This window comes from Molossus molossus, unplaced genomic scaffold (assembly GCF_014108415.1).
Source record: "Molossus molossus isolate mMolMol1 unplaced genomic scaffold, mMolMol1.p scaffold_m16_p_4, whole genome shotgun sequence".
NCBI classification, from domain to species: Eukaryota; Metazoa; Chordata; class Mammalia; order Chiroptera; family Molossidae; genus Molossus; species Molossus molossus.
Genome location: NW_023425377.1, coordinates 38,220,072 through 38,234,955, shown reverse-complemented (window position 1 = coordinate 38,234,955; position 14,884 = coordinate 38,220,072). Strand labels below are relative to the sequence as shown.

Genomic DNA, 14,884 nt, shown 5'->3' with positions numbered 1-14,884 from the left:
CCCAGTGGCTGGTTAATGCAGACTTCTAGGCCTTACATGGAACTCTAAGGGGTGCGGCCTGGGAAGTGCCAAGCTGAGCCATCTCCCCAGATGATTCTGGCGTGGTTTGAGAACCACTGATCTCAATTAAGACTGTTCATATTGTGTGTTTACTCTACCATGGGCAGATTTAGTTTAATCTGTGTCATCTTCTAACCTCCCATCTGAGGTCTGCCAGATGAGGGAATGGGAGTTTGGGGGTGGAGAAGGAGGTATATGATTTCAGAAGTGGAACACAATGAGGGTTGGGGCAAGGCTTGGCTGAGGGTTGGGGGTCTGCAGTTGGTAGAGAAACCTTTAGTTTTTCCCCAGGATGTCCCATTTGGGATAGTTCTGTATAGGGTGGGATTAAGTGAGACTGGTTTTGTGAGCTGGCCTGGGACTGCACCCATGGGGTAAACAGGGTTCCTATGAGACAGCCTTCTGTTAGTTCCCAACAGATGAATTTCAAAGTGGATTCCTGAACAGTCTTTAGGAACCCAAGCTGTCCTAGAACATGGCAGGGGTGGGGGTGGGGGGGTGATGAGGCAAGGATACCTGCACTGACTCTAGGCCAAATTTTCTTTCTATAGGACCAAGTCGTTAGACTCCATAGGACTGTCTTTCTCTACAAACTTGAAAAGACTCCCTGTGGGTGGACCAAAGGGAAGATCCCAAAGTAGGCAGGATGGCCTGGACATGGGCTGCTATGAAACAAACATTCATCTGAGAGAGGGGTCATTGGTCTTTATTATCAGCATAGCTGGTGTTCAGAATAGCATGAGACTTATGTATCCCTATGTGGCTTTTTGTTCATCAAAGCAAGTGTCTTGGGGCTAATATGCTCCAGAGGGCAGTCAAAAGGTAATATGGCATTTACAAAGATCCATTCTTTTCTCTCCACATTACTGCTCTCTTGACAGTTTCCCTGTTCTGTCAAATCTTGTTTATAGCTCCACATCCCATTTTAGAAACTGCCAAGATGATAAATATACTGTCCTTTATTCACTGCACCTGCTGCCACCATAACACCGTCCCTTCCCTTCCCCATCCTGCAGGGCCTGGGTCCTCTTTGGTTGGGTCCCTTATGTCTAGGAAGTCTCCATGTGGTTCCCAGCATATGGAATAAGCCAATTGCTTTGTCCCCTTCTCCTCTTTTCACCTTTTCCCTATAGATTATCTGGGCTGCATCTAGCTGAGAATTGTGGCCAGGTCAGCTTTGCTCTTAAGTAATGACCTTTTCCATTTTCCTGTGTGTCATGGCACTGACCTTCCATGTGGGCAGGCAGTACAGGAGGATTGCACAGAACACCCAGAGCAGTGGAAATGGGATAGAAACCCACATGGTCAGATTCCCAATCCATTGCTTATGCTACTGCCTTGAATCTGTTTTCATTTCTCCTATTCATTCTCTCATTCTTGTTTATGAAACACTTAGTGAATAATACTGAGTGCAAGCATCATGCTAGACTGGAAACACAGGAGGGATATCAAAGCCTGACCACCAAGGGTAAGAGCCTGTCTTTATTGACTGACATCTTGATGTTGTTTAATAATAATGCATCCCCCACTTAGTGGATATGTTTAACTTTGCCTCTAGCAGGTCTATAGCAAATGTGCTTTTGGGTGATTTCATTCTTTTGACAGTTTAATCACTGGTTTTTTGAGTCCATCTGATTCAATCATGTAATTGGCCTGAGCTGGTAGACAGTTTGTAAACTAGGCCCCTGTCCAGAAAGAGTCCTGTGGAGCCAAATAAATCCACAGGCATCTTTTCTTACAGCTTACCCTCCCCCTCCTCCTCATTTACCATCTCCATGATGATCACCACCATTCACTGAAGGCTTATTATATGCCAAGCACTGATTCAGACCTATTTCTTCTCATTGGATCCTTACAACAACCCTGTGATGCTGACCATCTTAGAGTTCTCACTTCAGAGCTGGGGAAATTGAGGCCTAGGAGGTTTAAGCAGTTGCCCAAAGCCACACAGTCAGTAAGAGGAGAGCTCAGACTGAAGCCTGCTCTGTCTGAGCCATGGGGTACATGTCCTGATGGGCAGAGTCAGGCTCTCCTCAGGTGCATTCTCAGCACTGGGCCAGTCACCTGCTCTGTGTGAACATGCACTGCTTCTCTGCCTCAGAGAGCAACAGCTTCTGTGGTTCAGCAGCACCAGGGCCCACCCTTCTAGGTAGTTCCACTTGTGCACAGCACAGGGTTCATTGCACTTGGTCTGGATTCTTAGAGACGAGTATCTTCCCTTGATTGGTGACTTCTCCAGGAGAAGGGTAAAGCGAGGCCCTGCTGTAAGGTGGGAACTGCAACCGGAGCCTGCATGGCTGAGACTCAGCCATTTTTACTGGCTGGAAAACAGACTCCAAACCACTCCAGGGGTTCCTAGAGACAAGTCTCAGGAAGCGCTTAACTCTGTCGGTCCCACCTGCTGTGCCTGGCTGGAGACCTGACTGGCCTTCCCTCAAGATTCTGGGTAGGAGCTGGATGAAGGCAGGGGGAAGTTCTGGGACTAGGTGGCCTGGGGTGAGACCTGGATGGGGGAACACTTCTGTGCTTCAGGCACTTTACATAGCTGCTTCATTGATTTGTGAAGGTATTTATGAGCAAGGTGGGAAGTCTTATTTATATGTGTCTGCAAGGACACAGAGTCTTGAATAAACCCAGTGACTTGGTCATTACTAAAGCCATCCTTTGCAGAACAAAAACTCAGGTCTATCAGACCCCTGCTCAGTGCTATTAATGGCCCTCCAGGAGACTGCCTGGCATCCTCCACAGAGGGGAGGAACTCTGGGTCTTTGGAGAAACAGGCTCAGTGAGATCTGACACCAGCTCCATGGGGGAGGCTGTGCCACTGTCTTGCTCTGTCTGCAGCAACTGCTTCTGAACCTTGATGTCAGTTAGCCTGACAGTGCCAGCGCCTTGTTTGTACCACTTGCTTCTTGCTTCCCTTTTCTGGGCCTTCCCTGCTGCTGTTGAGGCACGTGCTGCTGTAGGACTTGCTCGGTGCCCATGCACAGGTGCTGGCTTGCCCAGTCAGGCACAGAGAGCTGCTGGCCTGTTCCCACTAGCAGAATTACCTCCCATGCTGTGTGGATATGGCTTCCCCAGGGGCTGCCAGGGAAGTGCAGGCAAGTTAATGTCCTGGGGAATTAATTTGACTAATGAAAGACAGCAGATGGGAAAGATCTGGCTGATAAATTCTTGATTTCTCATCCTGATGGGCTATTCTGAGATGTGGTGTTTCCATTAGTCTTCACGGAGAAGTCTGTCATGACCAAGTTTTATGTTCTGGTAGACGGTGGCCAGGTCAGCAACCTGTATGTACTTTCCCTCTTTCCACCCTGCATTTTCTTTTCTTCTTTAATCTTATTTCATTTGGATTGAGACTCCCTTGCTCCATTAATATGTGGGCATGCAAGATTTTCCCAGAGCTTTGTTTTCTAGGTAACACAGACTAAGCCAATAACAGTAGTGATAATAGTTCCTTCTATTTATTGAGAGTTTAGTGTGTGCCTGCTGTATCAGCTCATTGAATTTTCACACTATCCCTAGTAAGCAGGTACTATTATTATCCTTATTATCCTATTTTAAAGATGAGGAAGCTAAGGATCAGAGAAGTTAAGGAACACACATGCTCATGGCCACACAGCATGAAGTGACAAAAAGTGAGGACTGAACCCAGTTCTTTTGTTCTTTCAACTCTAGAACCTGAACTCGAAACTACCCTTGAATATAAAGTTGCCTTTAACCTTTAGAAATACCAAGAAAATTTGAGTCTTTGCAAAGAGCCACCTGCAAGGGACTCTCAAAGACTCCTGGGAAACCCATAAAGACCCTCAGGAGAGCCCTTGGGATACTCACGTTGTAAACGCTGGGTTGTACTTTGCACCTCGGTAGTAGGAGTACAGATTGAACATACCAATCATAAAGGCTACAAATACCATGATGAAAATGACCATGAACTTGAAGATATCTTTCACTGTTCTCCCCAGGGAGATCTGCAGGGGCCCAAAACTCTCGTTGGCTGGCAGGATGTACGCGATTCGAGAGAAGCTCAGCACGACAGCTATTGCATACAGCCCTTCTGATATGATCTGAGGGTCTGAAGGCCACCACTTGTCCCTGGCTAAAAGAAAACAATCTGGGTTACTCACTGGGGACAGGATATGCTCTAGAAGATAAACCAGTTAGTCATCTTTAGCGATCTCTAACCTTATCATATGTCATTCCTGCTCTTGTCTTTATTTTTAATTTTTACTTTTTGTGTTAAATAACTTTATTGTGGTAAATATTTCACAGTATTTACATGTATCAAATGAACACTTTGTTACCTTAAAGTTACACAATATAATATGTCAATTAAATCTCAATAAAGCTAGAAAAGCCTAGCCGGTGTGGCTCAGTGGATTGAGCATCATCCCATGGACTGAGAAGTCCTGGTTCCATTCTTGGTCAGGGCACGTGCCTGGGTTGCAAGCTCAATCCCCAGTAGGGGGCATGTAGGGGGCAGTGGATCCATGCCTCTTTCTCACATTGACATTTCTATCTCTCCCTCTCTCCCTCTCCCTTCCTTTCCCTCTGGAAAAAAAAAAAATCAAAACACATTTAAAAAAAGCTGAAAAGAAAAAGAAAAGACTTTATGTTGATGACATCATATAAACTCATTTATGTCTGGCTTTTTTTCTTTTGCTCAGCATTATATTTGTGAGAACCATCTATGCTGCTGCATGTATCAATCATTCATTCATTCTCATTACTGATACTATGCTATTGTGTGAATATAATATAATTTATTTTATCCTTTACCCATTTGACTTATTTATTTTTTGGTTAATCCTCTCCTGAGGATATATTTTCATTGATTTTTAGATAGAAATAGAGTGGAAGGGAGGGAAGGATGGAGGGAGGGAGGAATGGGAAAGGAGGGAGGGAGGGAGAGAGAGAAACATCAAATGTCAATTAAGACAGACTCATCGATTGGCTACCTCCAACCTCCTGCATGACTCCATCTGGAGCTGGGGACCAAACCTGCAACCGAGGTACGCACCCTTGACTAGGAATTGAACCTGTGACCCTCTTGTCCATGCCTGCCTTTGTCTTTAAGTTAATCCCAATATGCTGAAGGAGCCATCTTTCCCTCTTGGAATGTGCTGAACCATCTGCCTGGAATAGTCTTTCCTTACTTCAAGGTCCACTTCATTCGCAGTCATTCTTCAAGACTCTGCTCAGCTGCCATCAATTTCAGGAAGCCTCTGTGACTCACCAGGGGCTGGAGCAGCTTCTCTGTTTCCCTCTATGCTCCCACAGTATTGTGTAAACCCCCTATTGTAACACTTACCATGCTGCTGGCTATTCTGTGTTTGAGCTGTACCAGCAGGGACTATCCCATTTATAAGGAGGTGGAGGGGAAGAGCATGGAGTCAGACAGACCTGAGGTTGAGAGTGGCCTTTCTACACACTGGCTGCATGATTTTGAGCATCTCAGTTAACTTTCTGAGCCTCATTTTCCCCATTTTAAAATTGGGAAATATCAATTTAGCAGAGCTGTGGTGAAGATAAAATGAAATCATGTATGTAAAGTGCTTAGCTGGAAGACAAATTCCAGGCCACTCAGGGGATCCTGTGGACGAGGGTCTAGCACACAGCAGGTGCTAATAAATGTTTGTTAAATGACAATGAAATCATAGCCACAAGTTTAGACTAGCCACAGCTCAGAACAAGTGAGCTCACATGGGGGCCAGGTATCTGAAAGATCTTGCCTGAGGAAATGCTCCTGGGTTTTGTTCCTCAGTGTGTGTCTGGGAGAGTTGCTGCCTGATTCAGTTAGGACCCCTAGAGTGGCGATCAGTCATCTAAGCTTGCTATGACAGCCCTATTCTAGTTGGTAAGAATCCTGGGACCTGTCCTGGGCTGGGGAGATGCTGCTTGTAGTCACTGGTGAAGGTCAGAGGAAATTGCACAGTGGTTCCTCTTGCAGTTTTAATGGTGCATGGAGCAGCATCTCTCTCCAATGAGCTGTCTACTATGTGTCAAGACATAGCGATTCTCAAATGAGTGTAGTACCTTACTCCTGGGGAAGTGGGGTGTCTGTGGTTGTCACCATGACTGTGTAGGAGTATTATTGTGATGCCGATATCTTGAAATGCTCCAGACAGATCACCATGAAAATTGCCCTGCTGAAAAAGTGTCCCTGTTGAGAAATGCTAAGTGAAACTTAGACTGAGAAACCTCAATTACTCCTTACACTTACATTAGCTATAACTTTCACAACAGCCCTGTAGAGTAGATATTATTATTGCCTTTTTAAATATTGGATTTGGGGTATGGGGTCTTTTCCAGAGCCAAGGAAATGCAGAGAGTAAGGATATTATGTAGCAATTCTTGGCACCCCAAGGGAGATGGAAGAGGAAGAATTTTGTTCTTTATTTTCAAAGCTAGACTCTGTTAAACAATTATAATAATAAAGAGCAGTAAGAAATCTTTAGTAAGGGAAACAGGCCTCTGTTTGCCACAAAGTTTCATGTGGTGCATTTCGAATTACATTTGAAAATATAATACAATTATAGACTCTGTTTTCATCAAGGTCATAACTCAGAAGTCTTTGAAAGATGAGACTAAATTATGTTTTTCCAATATATCTGTTGTCCTCTATGGATGAATAATACATTTGGATACCATGAAATAGGACTTAGCTTCTTCAAACAGACACCAAAAGGAATTCTTTGTCCTGCCTCCTATAATTTACCATCTTAAGCCTCAGCTGAAATAATAAAAGGCATTTCTAAAATCCATTAAGATAGATTTAGCTGTCATCAGACCCTGGTGACCAGATCAGGACTTTTTAGTGAAAAATAGTTTTCTTGGACTGGCTTGTGACTGGTGTAAAAGCAAACAGCATGGTGATAATTCATACAAAAGGATTTTCTTATTTTTCTATGGGAAAATTTGTCCTAACCTGAAAAATATCTGCCTACTTGGTGCTGTAGAGGTTGGAAGGGAATACAGTCTGGCTGGCCACAAGAGGGCCCCTTCCTCCACGGGAGCACAAGTGAACACTGGGAGATCCAAAAGATTTCCAAGGGCACAGAGTAAACCATAAAAGTGAGGGCAATAATGTGCAGTGCTTTGGGTTCATTGAGACCTTAATACAATCCATAAAAGGAATAGAAGTCACAAGTGGACAATACGAAGCCTGAATAATGGCATTAGGAAAAGTATACAATGCAGTATCAAGATTCTCTCAACTTTCCTGGATGAACCCTGAGCAGCACAGAGGGGAAAATATACAAGACCATTTTTTCTTTAAAAAGTCTGAATTTGCATTTGGCCAGTGTGGCTCAGTGGTTGAGCATCGACTCATGCACCAGGAGGTGGCCAGTGTGATTCCTGGTCAGGACATATGCCCAGGTTGTGGGCCAAATCCCCAGTGGGGGGCATGCAGCAGGCGACCAATCAGTGTTCTCTCTCATCGATGTTTCTATTTCTCTCTCCCTCTCACTTCCTCTCTCTCTAAAATCAATAAAGGAAAAAAAAAAAGTCTGAATTTGCGAACCAATAAATGAAGAGTGGATGATTTGTAATACTATAAGACTCTCCATTTCCCAGTGGGGATTTCCCTACCACATTTAAAGGTCACGTAATCTGCATACCACAGTCTACATTGAGTATAAGCAACAACTCAATTTTTGCATTAAGTGGCCAATCCTATGCAGATCCTTGCTGTACCTGATCATGAAGATTCTGTGGTCACAGGAGTCATGTGGCTTTATCTAAGAGTGTGGCATTAAGTTCCCCTTGCAGTTCTAATGGTACAAGGAGCAGACATTTGACATTAAAAACCTTTATGATATAACAGCTGCTATCAGTGAGTGCCTCTTAAATGTCCAGCTAATTTACTGGTAACAAAAATATCTGCTGTTTTTTTTCTCCCCACTCATCTTTCTCTTTTAGTACAGAAAGTACAGTGTTTGAGCAAGAAAATGACCCAAAAGGTAGTATGATGATAACTGTTACTACTTAGTGAGAATTTAATATTTTCAGAATGTAGTGCAAAATTCTTCATAAGTACTATCTTATTTAATCCTCAAAACAAACTTTCTAACACATGTATTATCCCAGTTTTACATATAAGAAAAGGGAGGCTCAGAAAAGTAAACAAGATTTCACAGTAAGCTATAGAAGTAGGGTTTGAATTCAGGTCTAACTTCAAAGCCTGAGAACATAACCATTATGCCTTCTGCATGGTTTTCAATTCATGTTGGACCAGGATTACTTGCAATCCAAGGCAATCTTGTATTTATGGGAACATTGTAAGCCCTTCCTTGAAAGCCTGTTTCTTCATGTATAAATGGGACTAAAAAAGACCAGTTTTGCAGGACTATTGCAAGGATTGCAATTTGTAGAGTAAAATGTCTGTACAGTTATTGGTGCTTGGTAGGTCCTCAATTAATGGGTGAAATAACTCATTATTATTCCTAAAATTTCACTCTAGTACCTTCCACTATAAGATCTTGTGGTTTGAAAGAATTAATGTATCTCCTAAGATACTATCTTGCCACAAGAATATATCCTTTTTTTCCCTTTGAAGTCGTTTATTAAGGTATACTGGGTATACTGTAAAATTCATTCTTTTTAGTATAAAGTTCTATGAGTTTTGGCATATGCATTTTTTAAAAGCTTTGTTGTCATATCATTCATATAATAAAATTTATCTTTTTAAAAAATACAATCAGGATTTTTTAAAAGGAAATTCATATAATTGTACAAATCTCATCACTAAGAACAATTTTTTTTTTTTGTCACTTTGGAAGGAAACCCTATACCTCTTAACAATCCCTCTCCATTCTTCTCTCAGCCCTTAGTAACCACTAATGTACTTTCTGTATCTAAATATTTGTCTATTCTGGACATTTCACATAAATAGAATCCTACCATATGTGACCCTTTCTGTCTGGCTTTCTTCATTTAGCATAATGTTTCAAGGGTCATCTATGTTGTAGTATGTATCAGTACTTCATTCATTCTATTAACAAATATTCCTTTGTACGGTATGTGTATATATATATAATATTTGGTTCATCCATTAATCAGCTGATTGGCATTTGAGTTATTTCTGCATTGTAACTATTAAGACTAATGCTGCTGTGAACCCTCACGTACTAATTTTTGTGTGGACATATGTTTTCAATTCTCTTGAACATTTACCTAGAAATGGAATGTTAGGTTCATAAGGTAACTCCTCGTTTAATATTTTGAGGCACTGCTAGACTTTCCAAAGTGGTTACACTGCATTACTATCTCACCAGAAATATGAGGGTTCCAATTTTTCCATGTTCTAAGATTTGTTCTTTTCTGTCTTCATTATTATTATTATTATTGTTGTTATTATTTTTATCCTGGCCAACCTACAGGGTGTGAAGTGGTTTCTCATTGTGGCTTTAGCTTGTATTTCTATAATAACTAATGATGGTCAGCAACTCTTCATGAGCTTTTGTTCATTTGTATACCTTCTTTGGAGAAATGTCTATTCAAATGCTTTGCTATTTAAACATTACATTAATTTAATTTATTATTGAGTTGTACGAGTTCTTTTTTTTATTAATTTTTTTTAAATTTATTTTTTTGTTACAGATGTTTCTCCTTTTTTACCCCATTGGCACCCCCCTCCCCACCCCTCCCCCGCCCCGTTCCCGGCTTTGTTGTCCATGTCCATTGGTCATGCATACATGCATATAAGTTCTGTGGTTTATCTCTTCCCACCCCCCCACCCCCTCATCTGAAGGATGTCAGTCTGTGCCCTACTTCCATGTTTCTGGCTCTACCGTATTCCTCAGACTGTTATGTTCATTATATTCCGTATATAAGTGAGATCATGTGGTATTTTTCTTTTTCTGCTTGGCTTATTTAACTTAGGATAATACTTTCCAGGTCCCTCCATGTCTTCTCAAAGGATAAGAGATCTTTCATTCTTACAGCTGCACAGTACTCCATTGTGTATATGTACCACTGCTTTTTTATCCATTCGCTTACTGATGGACACTTGGGCTGTTTCCAGATCTTAGCGATTGTAAATAGTGCTGCTACAAACATGGGGATACATATATTCTTCCTGATTGGTGTTTCAGGCTTCTTAGGGTATATTCCTAAAAGTGGGATCACTGGGTCAAATGGAAGTTCAATTTTTAATTTTTTGAGGTAACATCATATTGTTTTCCATAGTGGCTGCACCAGTCTGCATTCCCACCAGCAGTGTATTAGAGTCCCCTTTTGTCCACACCCTCGCCAACACTTGTTTGATGATTTGTTGATGGCGGCCATTCTGACAGGTGTGAGGTGACACTTCATTGTTGTTTTAATTTGCATCTCTCTGATGATTAGTGATGTTGAGCATTTCTTCATATGTCTCTTGGCCATTTGTATGTCCTGTTTGGAGACGTGTCTATTCAGATCCTCTGCCCATTTTTTAATTGGGTTCTTTGTTTTCCTTTTGTTGAGTTGTACCAGCACTCTCTATATATTGGAAATTAACCCCTTATCTGATATATCATTGGCAATTATGTTCTCCCATACAGTGGATTGCCTTTCCATTTTGATGATTGTTTCTTTTGCTGTGCAGAAGCTTTTTAGTTTGATATAGTCCCCTGTGTTCATTTTTTCCTTTGTTTCTGTTACCTTAGGTGATGTATGAGTGGAAATTCTGCTCCGTATGATGTCCGCAATTTTGTTGCCTACATTTTCTTCTAGAATTTTTATGGATTCATGAGTCATATTTAAGTCTTTTATCCATTTTGAGTTTATTTTTGTGTATGGTGTAAGTTGATGGTCTAGTTTCATTTTTTTTGCATGTAGCTGTCCAGTTTTCCCAACACCATTTATTAAAGAGGCTGTCTTTACTCCACTGTATGCTCTTGCTACCTTTGTCAAATATTAATTGAGCATATTGCCTTGGGTCCCTTACTGGGTTTTCAGTTCTGTTCCACTGGTCTATAAGCCTGTTCTTGTGCCAGTACCAAGCTGTTTTGATTACAGTTGCTTTGTAGTATAACCTGATATCTGGTATTGTGATCCCCCCTACTTTGTCCTTTTTTTTCAAAATTGCTGTGGCTCTTCGGGGACTTTTTGGTTCCATATGAACTTTTGAAGTATTTGTTCTAGTTCTGTGAAATATGTCGTTGGTATTTTGATGGGAATTGCATTGAATCTATAGATTGCTTTGGGTAGTATGGACATTTTAATGATGTTAATTCTTACAATCCATGAACAAGGTATGTGCTTCCACTTTTTTATATCTTTCTCTATTTCTTTTTTCAATGTCCTGTAGTTTTCTGTAAATAGGTCCTTTACTTTTTGGTTAAGTTTATTCCTAGGTATCTTAATTTTTTTGCCGCGATGGTAAATGGGATTGTTTTTTCAGTTTCTCTTTCTGTGAGTTCATCATTGGTGTATAAGAATGCCGTCGATTTCTTGACATTAATTTTGTGTCCTGCTACTTTTCCAAATTCATTTATTAAGACTAGTAGATTTTTGATGGAGTCTTTAGGGTTTTCTATGTATAATATTATGTCATCTGCAAATAATGACAGTTTCACTTCCTCCTTTTCAATTTGGATCCCTTTTATTTTTTCCTCATGTCTGATTGTTGTGGCTAAGACTTCCAGTACTATGTTAAATAAGAGTGGCGAAAGTGGACATCCCTGTCTTGTTCCTGTTCTTAATGGAAATGTTTTTAGTTTCTGCCCATTGAGTATGATGTTGGCTGTAGGTCTTTCATATATGGCCTTTATTATGTTGAGATATTATCCCTCTATTCCCACATTGCTGAGTGTTTTTATCAGAAATGGATGCTGGAATTTTCCTGGCATCTATTGATATGATCATGTGGTTTTTATTCTTCATTTTGTTTATGTGGTGTATTACATTTATTGATTTGCGAATATTGTACCAGCCTTGCATCCCTGGAATGAATCCCACTTAGTCATGGTGAATAATTTTTTTGATGTAGTGCTGGATCCGATTTGCTCGTATTTTGTTCAGGATTTTGGCGTCTATGTTCATCAGGGATATTGGACTGTAGTTTTCTTTCTTTGTAGTGTCTTTTTCTGGTTTTGTAATTAGAATTATGCTGGCCTAATTGAAAGTGTTTGGAAGTCTTCCTTCTTCTTGAATTTTTTGAATTAGTTTGTGGAGAATGGGCGTTAGTTCTTTTTTGAATGTTCGGTAAAACTCCCCCGTGAAGCCATCTGGGCCTGGGCTTTTGTTTGCTGGGAGAGTCTTGATTACCTCTTCAGTTTCCTTAGTTGTTATTGGTCTGCTCAAGTTTTCTATCTCTTCCCGGTCCAGTTTTGGGAGGTTGTGTGTTTCTAGAAATTTGTCCATTTCGCATAGATTGTCAAATTTGTTGCCATATAGTTGTTCATAGTAGCTGTTAACAATCTTTTGTATTTCTGTGGTGTTGGTTCTTACTTCTCCTCTTTCATTTCTGATTTTGTGTATTTGGGTTCTCTCTCTTTGTTTCTTGGTGAGTCTAGCTAAGGGTTCATCAATCTTGTTTATCTTTTTGAAAAACCAGCTCTTTGTTTCATTGATCCTTTGAATTGTTTTTTTGGTCTCTATGTCATTTATTTCTGCTCTGATCTTTACTATTTCCTTCCTTCTACTTGCTCTGGGGTCTTCTTATTGTTTGCTTTCTAATTCTTTAAGTTGTGAGGTTAGACAGTCAATTTGAACTTTTTCTTGTTTCTTGAGGTAGGCCTGTAGTGCTATGAACTTCCCTCTCAGAACTGTGTTCGCTGCATCCCATAGATTTTGTGTTGTTGTGTGTTCATTTTCATTGGTTTCCAGAAAGTTTTTGATTTCTTCCTTGATATCCTTGGTAACCCATTCATTGTTTAATAACATGCTATTTAGCCTCCATGTGTTGAAATGTCTTTGCATGTTCTTGTTGCAATTGATTTCTAGTTTCAGGCCATTGTGATCTGAGAAGATACTTGATATAATTTCAATCGTCTTGAACTTGTAGAGATTTAGTTTCTGTCCTATCATGTGGTCTGTCATTGAGAATGTCCCATGTGCACTTGAGAAGAATGTGTATTCTGTAGTTTTGGGGTGTAATTCTCTGTAGATATCTATTAAATCCATTTGGTCTAGTGCTTCATTTAGAGTCTCTGTTTCCTTGCTAATTTTTTGTCTAGAGGATCTATCCAGTGCTGTCAACGGGGTGTTGAAGTCCCCTGCTATGATTGAATTGCTGTCAGTTACTCCTTGGATGTTCTCCAGAAGATTTTTAATATATTTTGCTGCTCCTATATTGGTTGCATATATGTTTACCAAGGTTATATCTTCCTGTTGGATAGATCCTTTCAATATTATGTAGTGGCCTTCTTTGTCTCTAGTTATGGCCTTCATTTTGAAATCTATTTTGTCAGATATGAGTATTGCTACCCCAGCTTTTTTTTCCTTTCCGTTTGCTTGGAAAATTTTTTTCCATCCCTTCACTATATGAGTCTTTTATTGTGGGGTGGGTCTCTTGTAAACAACAGATAGATGAGTCATGTTTTCTTATCCAATCAGCTACTCTGTGTCTTTTTATGGGAGCATTCAATCCATTTACATTTAAGGTGATTATTGATATGTACTTATTTATTGCCATTTTTGTTTAGTGTGGTTCTATTTTTCTTCCCATTTGTACTGCTAATTACAGCAGTCCTTTTAACATTTCTTGCAGTGCTGGTTTCGTGCTAATGTATTGTAATCCCTTAGCCTTTTTTTTTTTTTTTTTTTTTGTCTGGCAAGCTCTTTATTTGACCTTCTGTTTTGAATGTCAAATGTTGGGTAGAGTATTCTTGGATTCAGATTTTTATTTTTCATGACCTTGATTACTTCATGCCATTCCCTTCTGGTCTGTAGTGTTTCTTGTGAGAAGTCAGCTGAGAGCCTTATGGGGTTCCCTTTGTAGGTAACCTGTTGCTTCTCTCTTGCTGCTTTTAGGATTCTCTCTTTGTCTTTAATTTGTGGCATTTTAATTACTATGTGTCTTGGTGTGGGCCTGTTTGGGTTCTTCTTACTTGGGACTCTCTGTGCTTCTTGAACTTGAATGCCTTCTTCCTTCACAAAATTTGGGAAGTTTTCTGTCACTGTTTTTTTTAAATATATTCTCTATCCCTTGCTCATTTTCTTCTTCTTTGGGGACTCCTATGATGCGAATATTATTACATTTCCAATTGTCCCACAGTTCTCTTAAGCTGTCTTCCTGTTTTTTAATCATTTTTTCCTTTTGGTTTTCTGATTGGTTGATTTTTTTCTACCCTGTCGTCTTATTCACTGATCCAGTCCTCAGCTTTCTCTTCTCTGCTTTTTCAACCTTCCAATGTGTTTTTCATTTCTGATATGTCATTTTTCATCTCTTCTTGATGGTTTTTAATTTCCAATTGGCTTATTTTTAGCGTCTCTATGTTCTTACTCATGCTGTTGAGCTTCCTCAAGATCATGGCTCTGAATTCTAGCTCTGTTAGCATGCCTAACTGCTCCACATTGATCTCATCTTTGGTGGAGGTCTCTTGTTCTTTCATTTGGCTTCTGTTACAGTGTTTCACCATTTTGTTTATCACAGTGGGCTTTGGAGCCTGTCAAGTTTTTTCTGTGGGTGTTGGTGTTCTGCTGTTTGTGGCTCCCTCTCCTGGGTTTAGATGAGCGAGGGAGGGCCCATGTTAAATACCACTGTCAAGTGTTACTTTCCTGGTTAAAGTTGCTAGCCCAGGAAAGGTACTCTTATCCTCTAGCTTTTTGCCTGGAGGCTAGCAGTCTAGGTTACTTGATGTGTTTTGGTTTGTCAGTTGATTGAAAAACTCCCTCA

At 40.4% G+C, this 14,884-nt stretch overlaps 1 protein-coding gene across 1 annotated transcript in view; it reads right to left on the bottom strand.

Annotated features, from left to right (window-relative positions):
- TRPC7 (transient receptor potential cation channel subfamily C member 7) overlaps positions 1-14,884 on the bottom strand; it is a 150,990-nt gene that overhangs the window by 27,629 nt on the left and 108,477 nt on the right. The window contains exon 7 of the mRNA XM_036282146.1: positions 3,895-4,159. Within this exon, the coding sequence (XP_036138039.1) occupies positions 3,895-4,159 (265 nt within the window). The remainder of the gene's footprint in view (positions 1-3,894; positions 4,160-14,884) is intronic.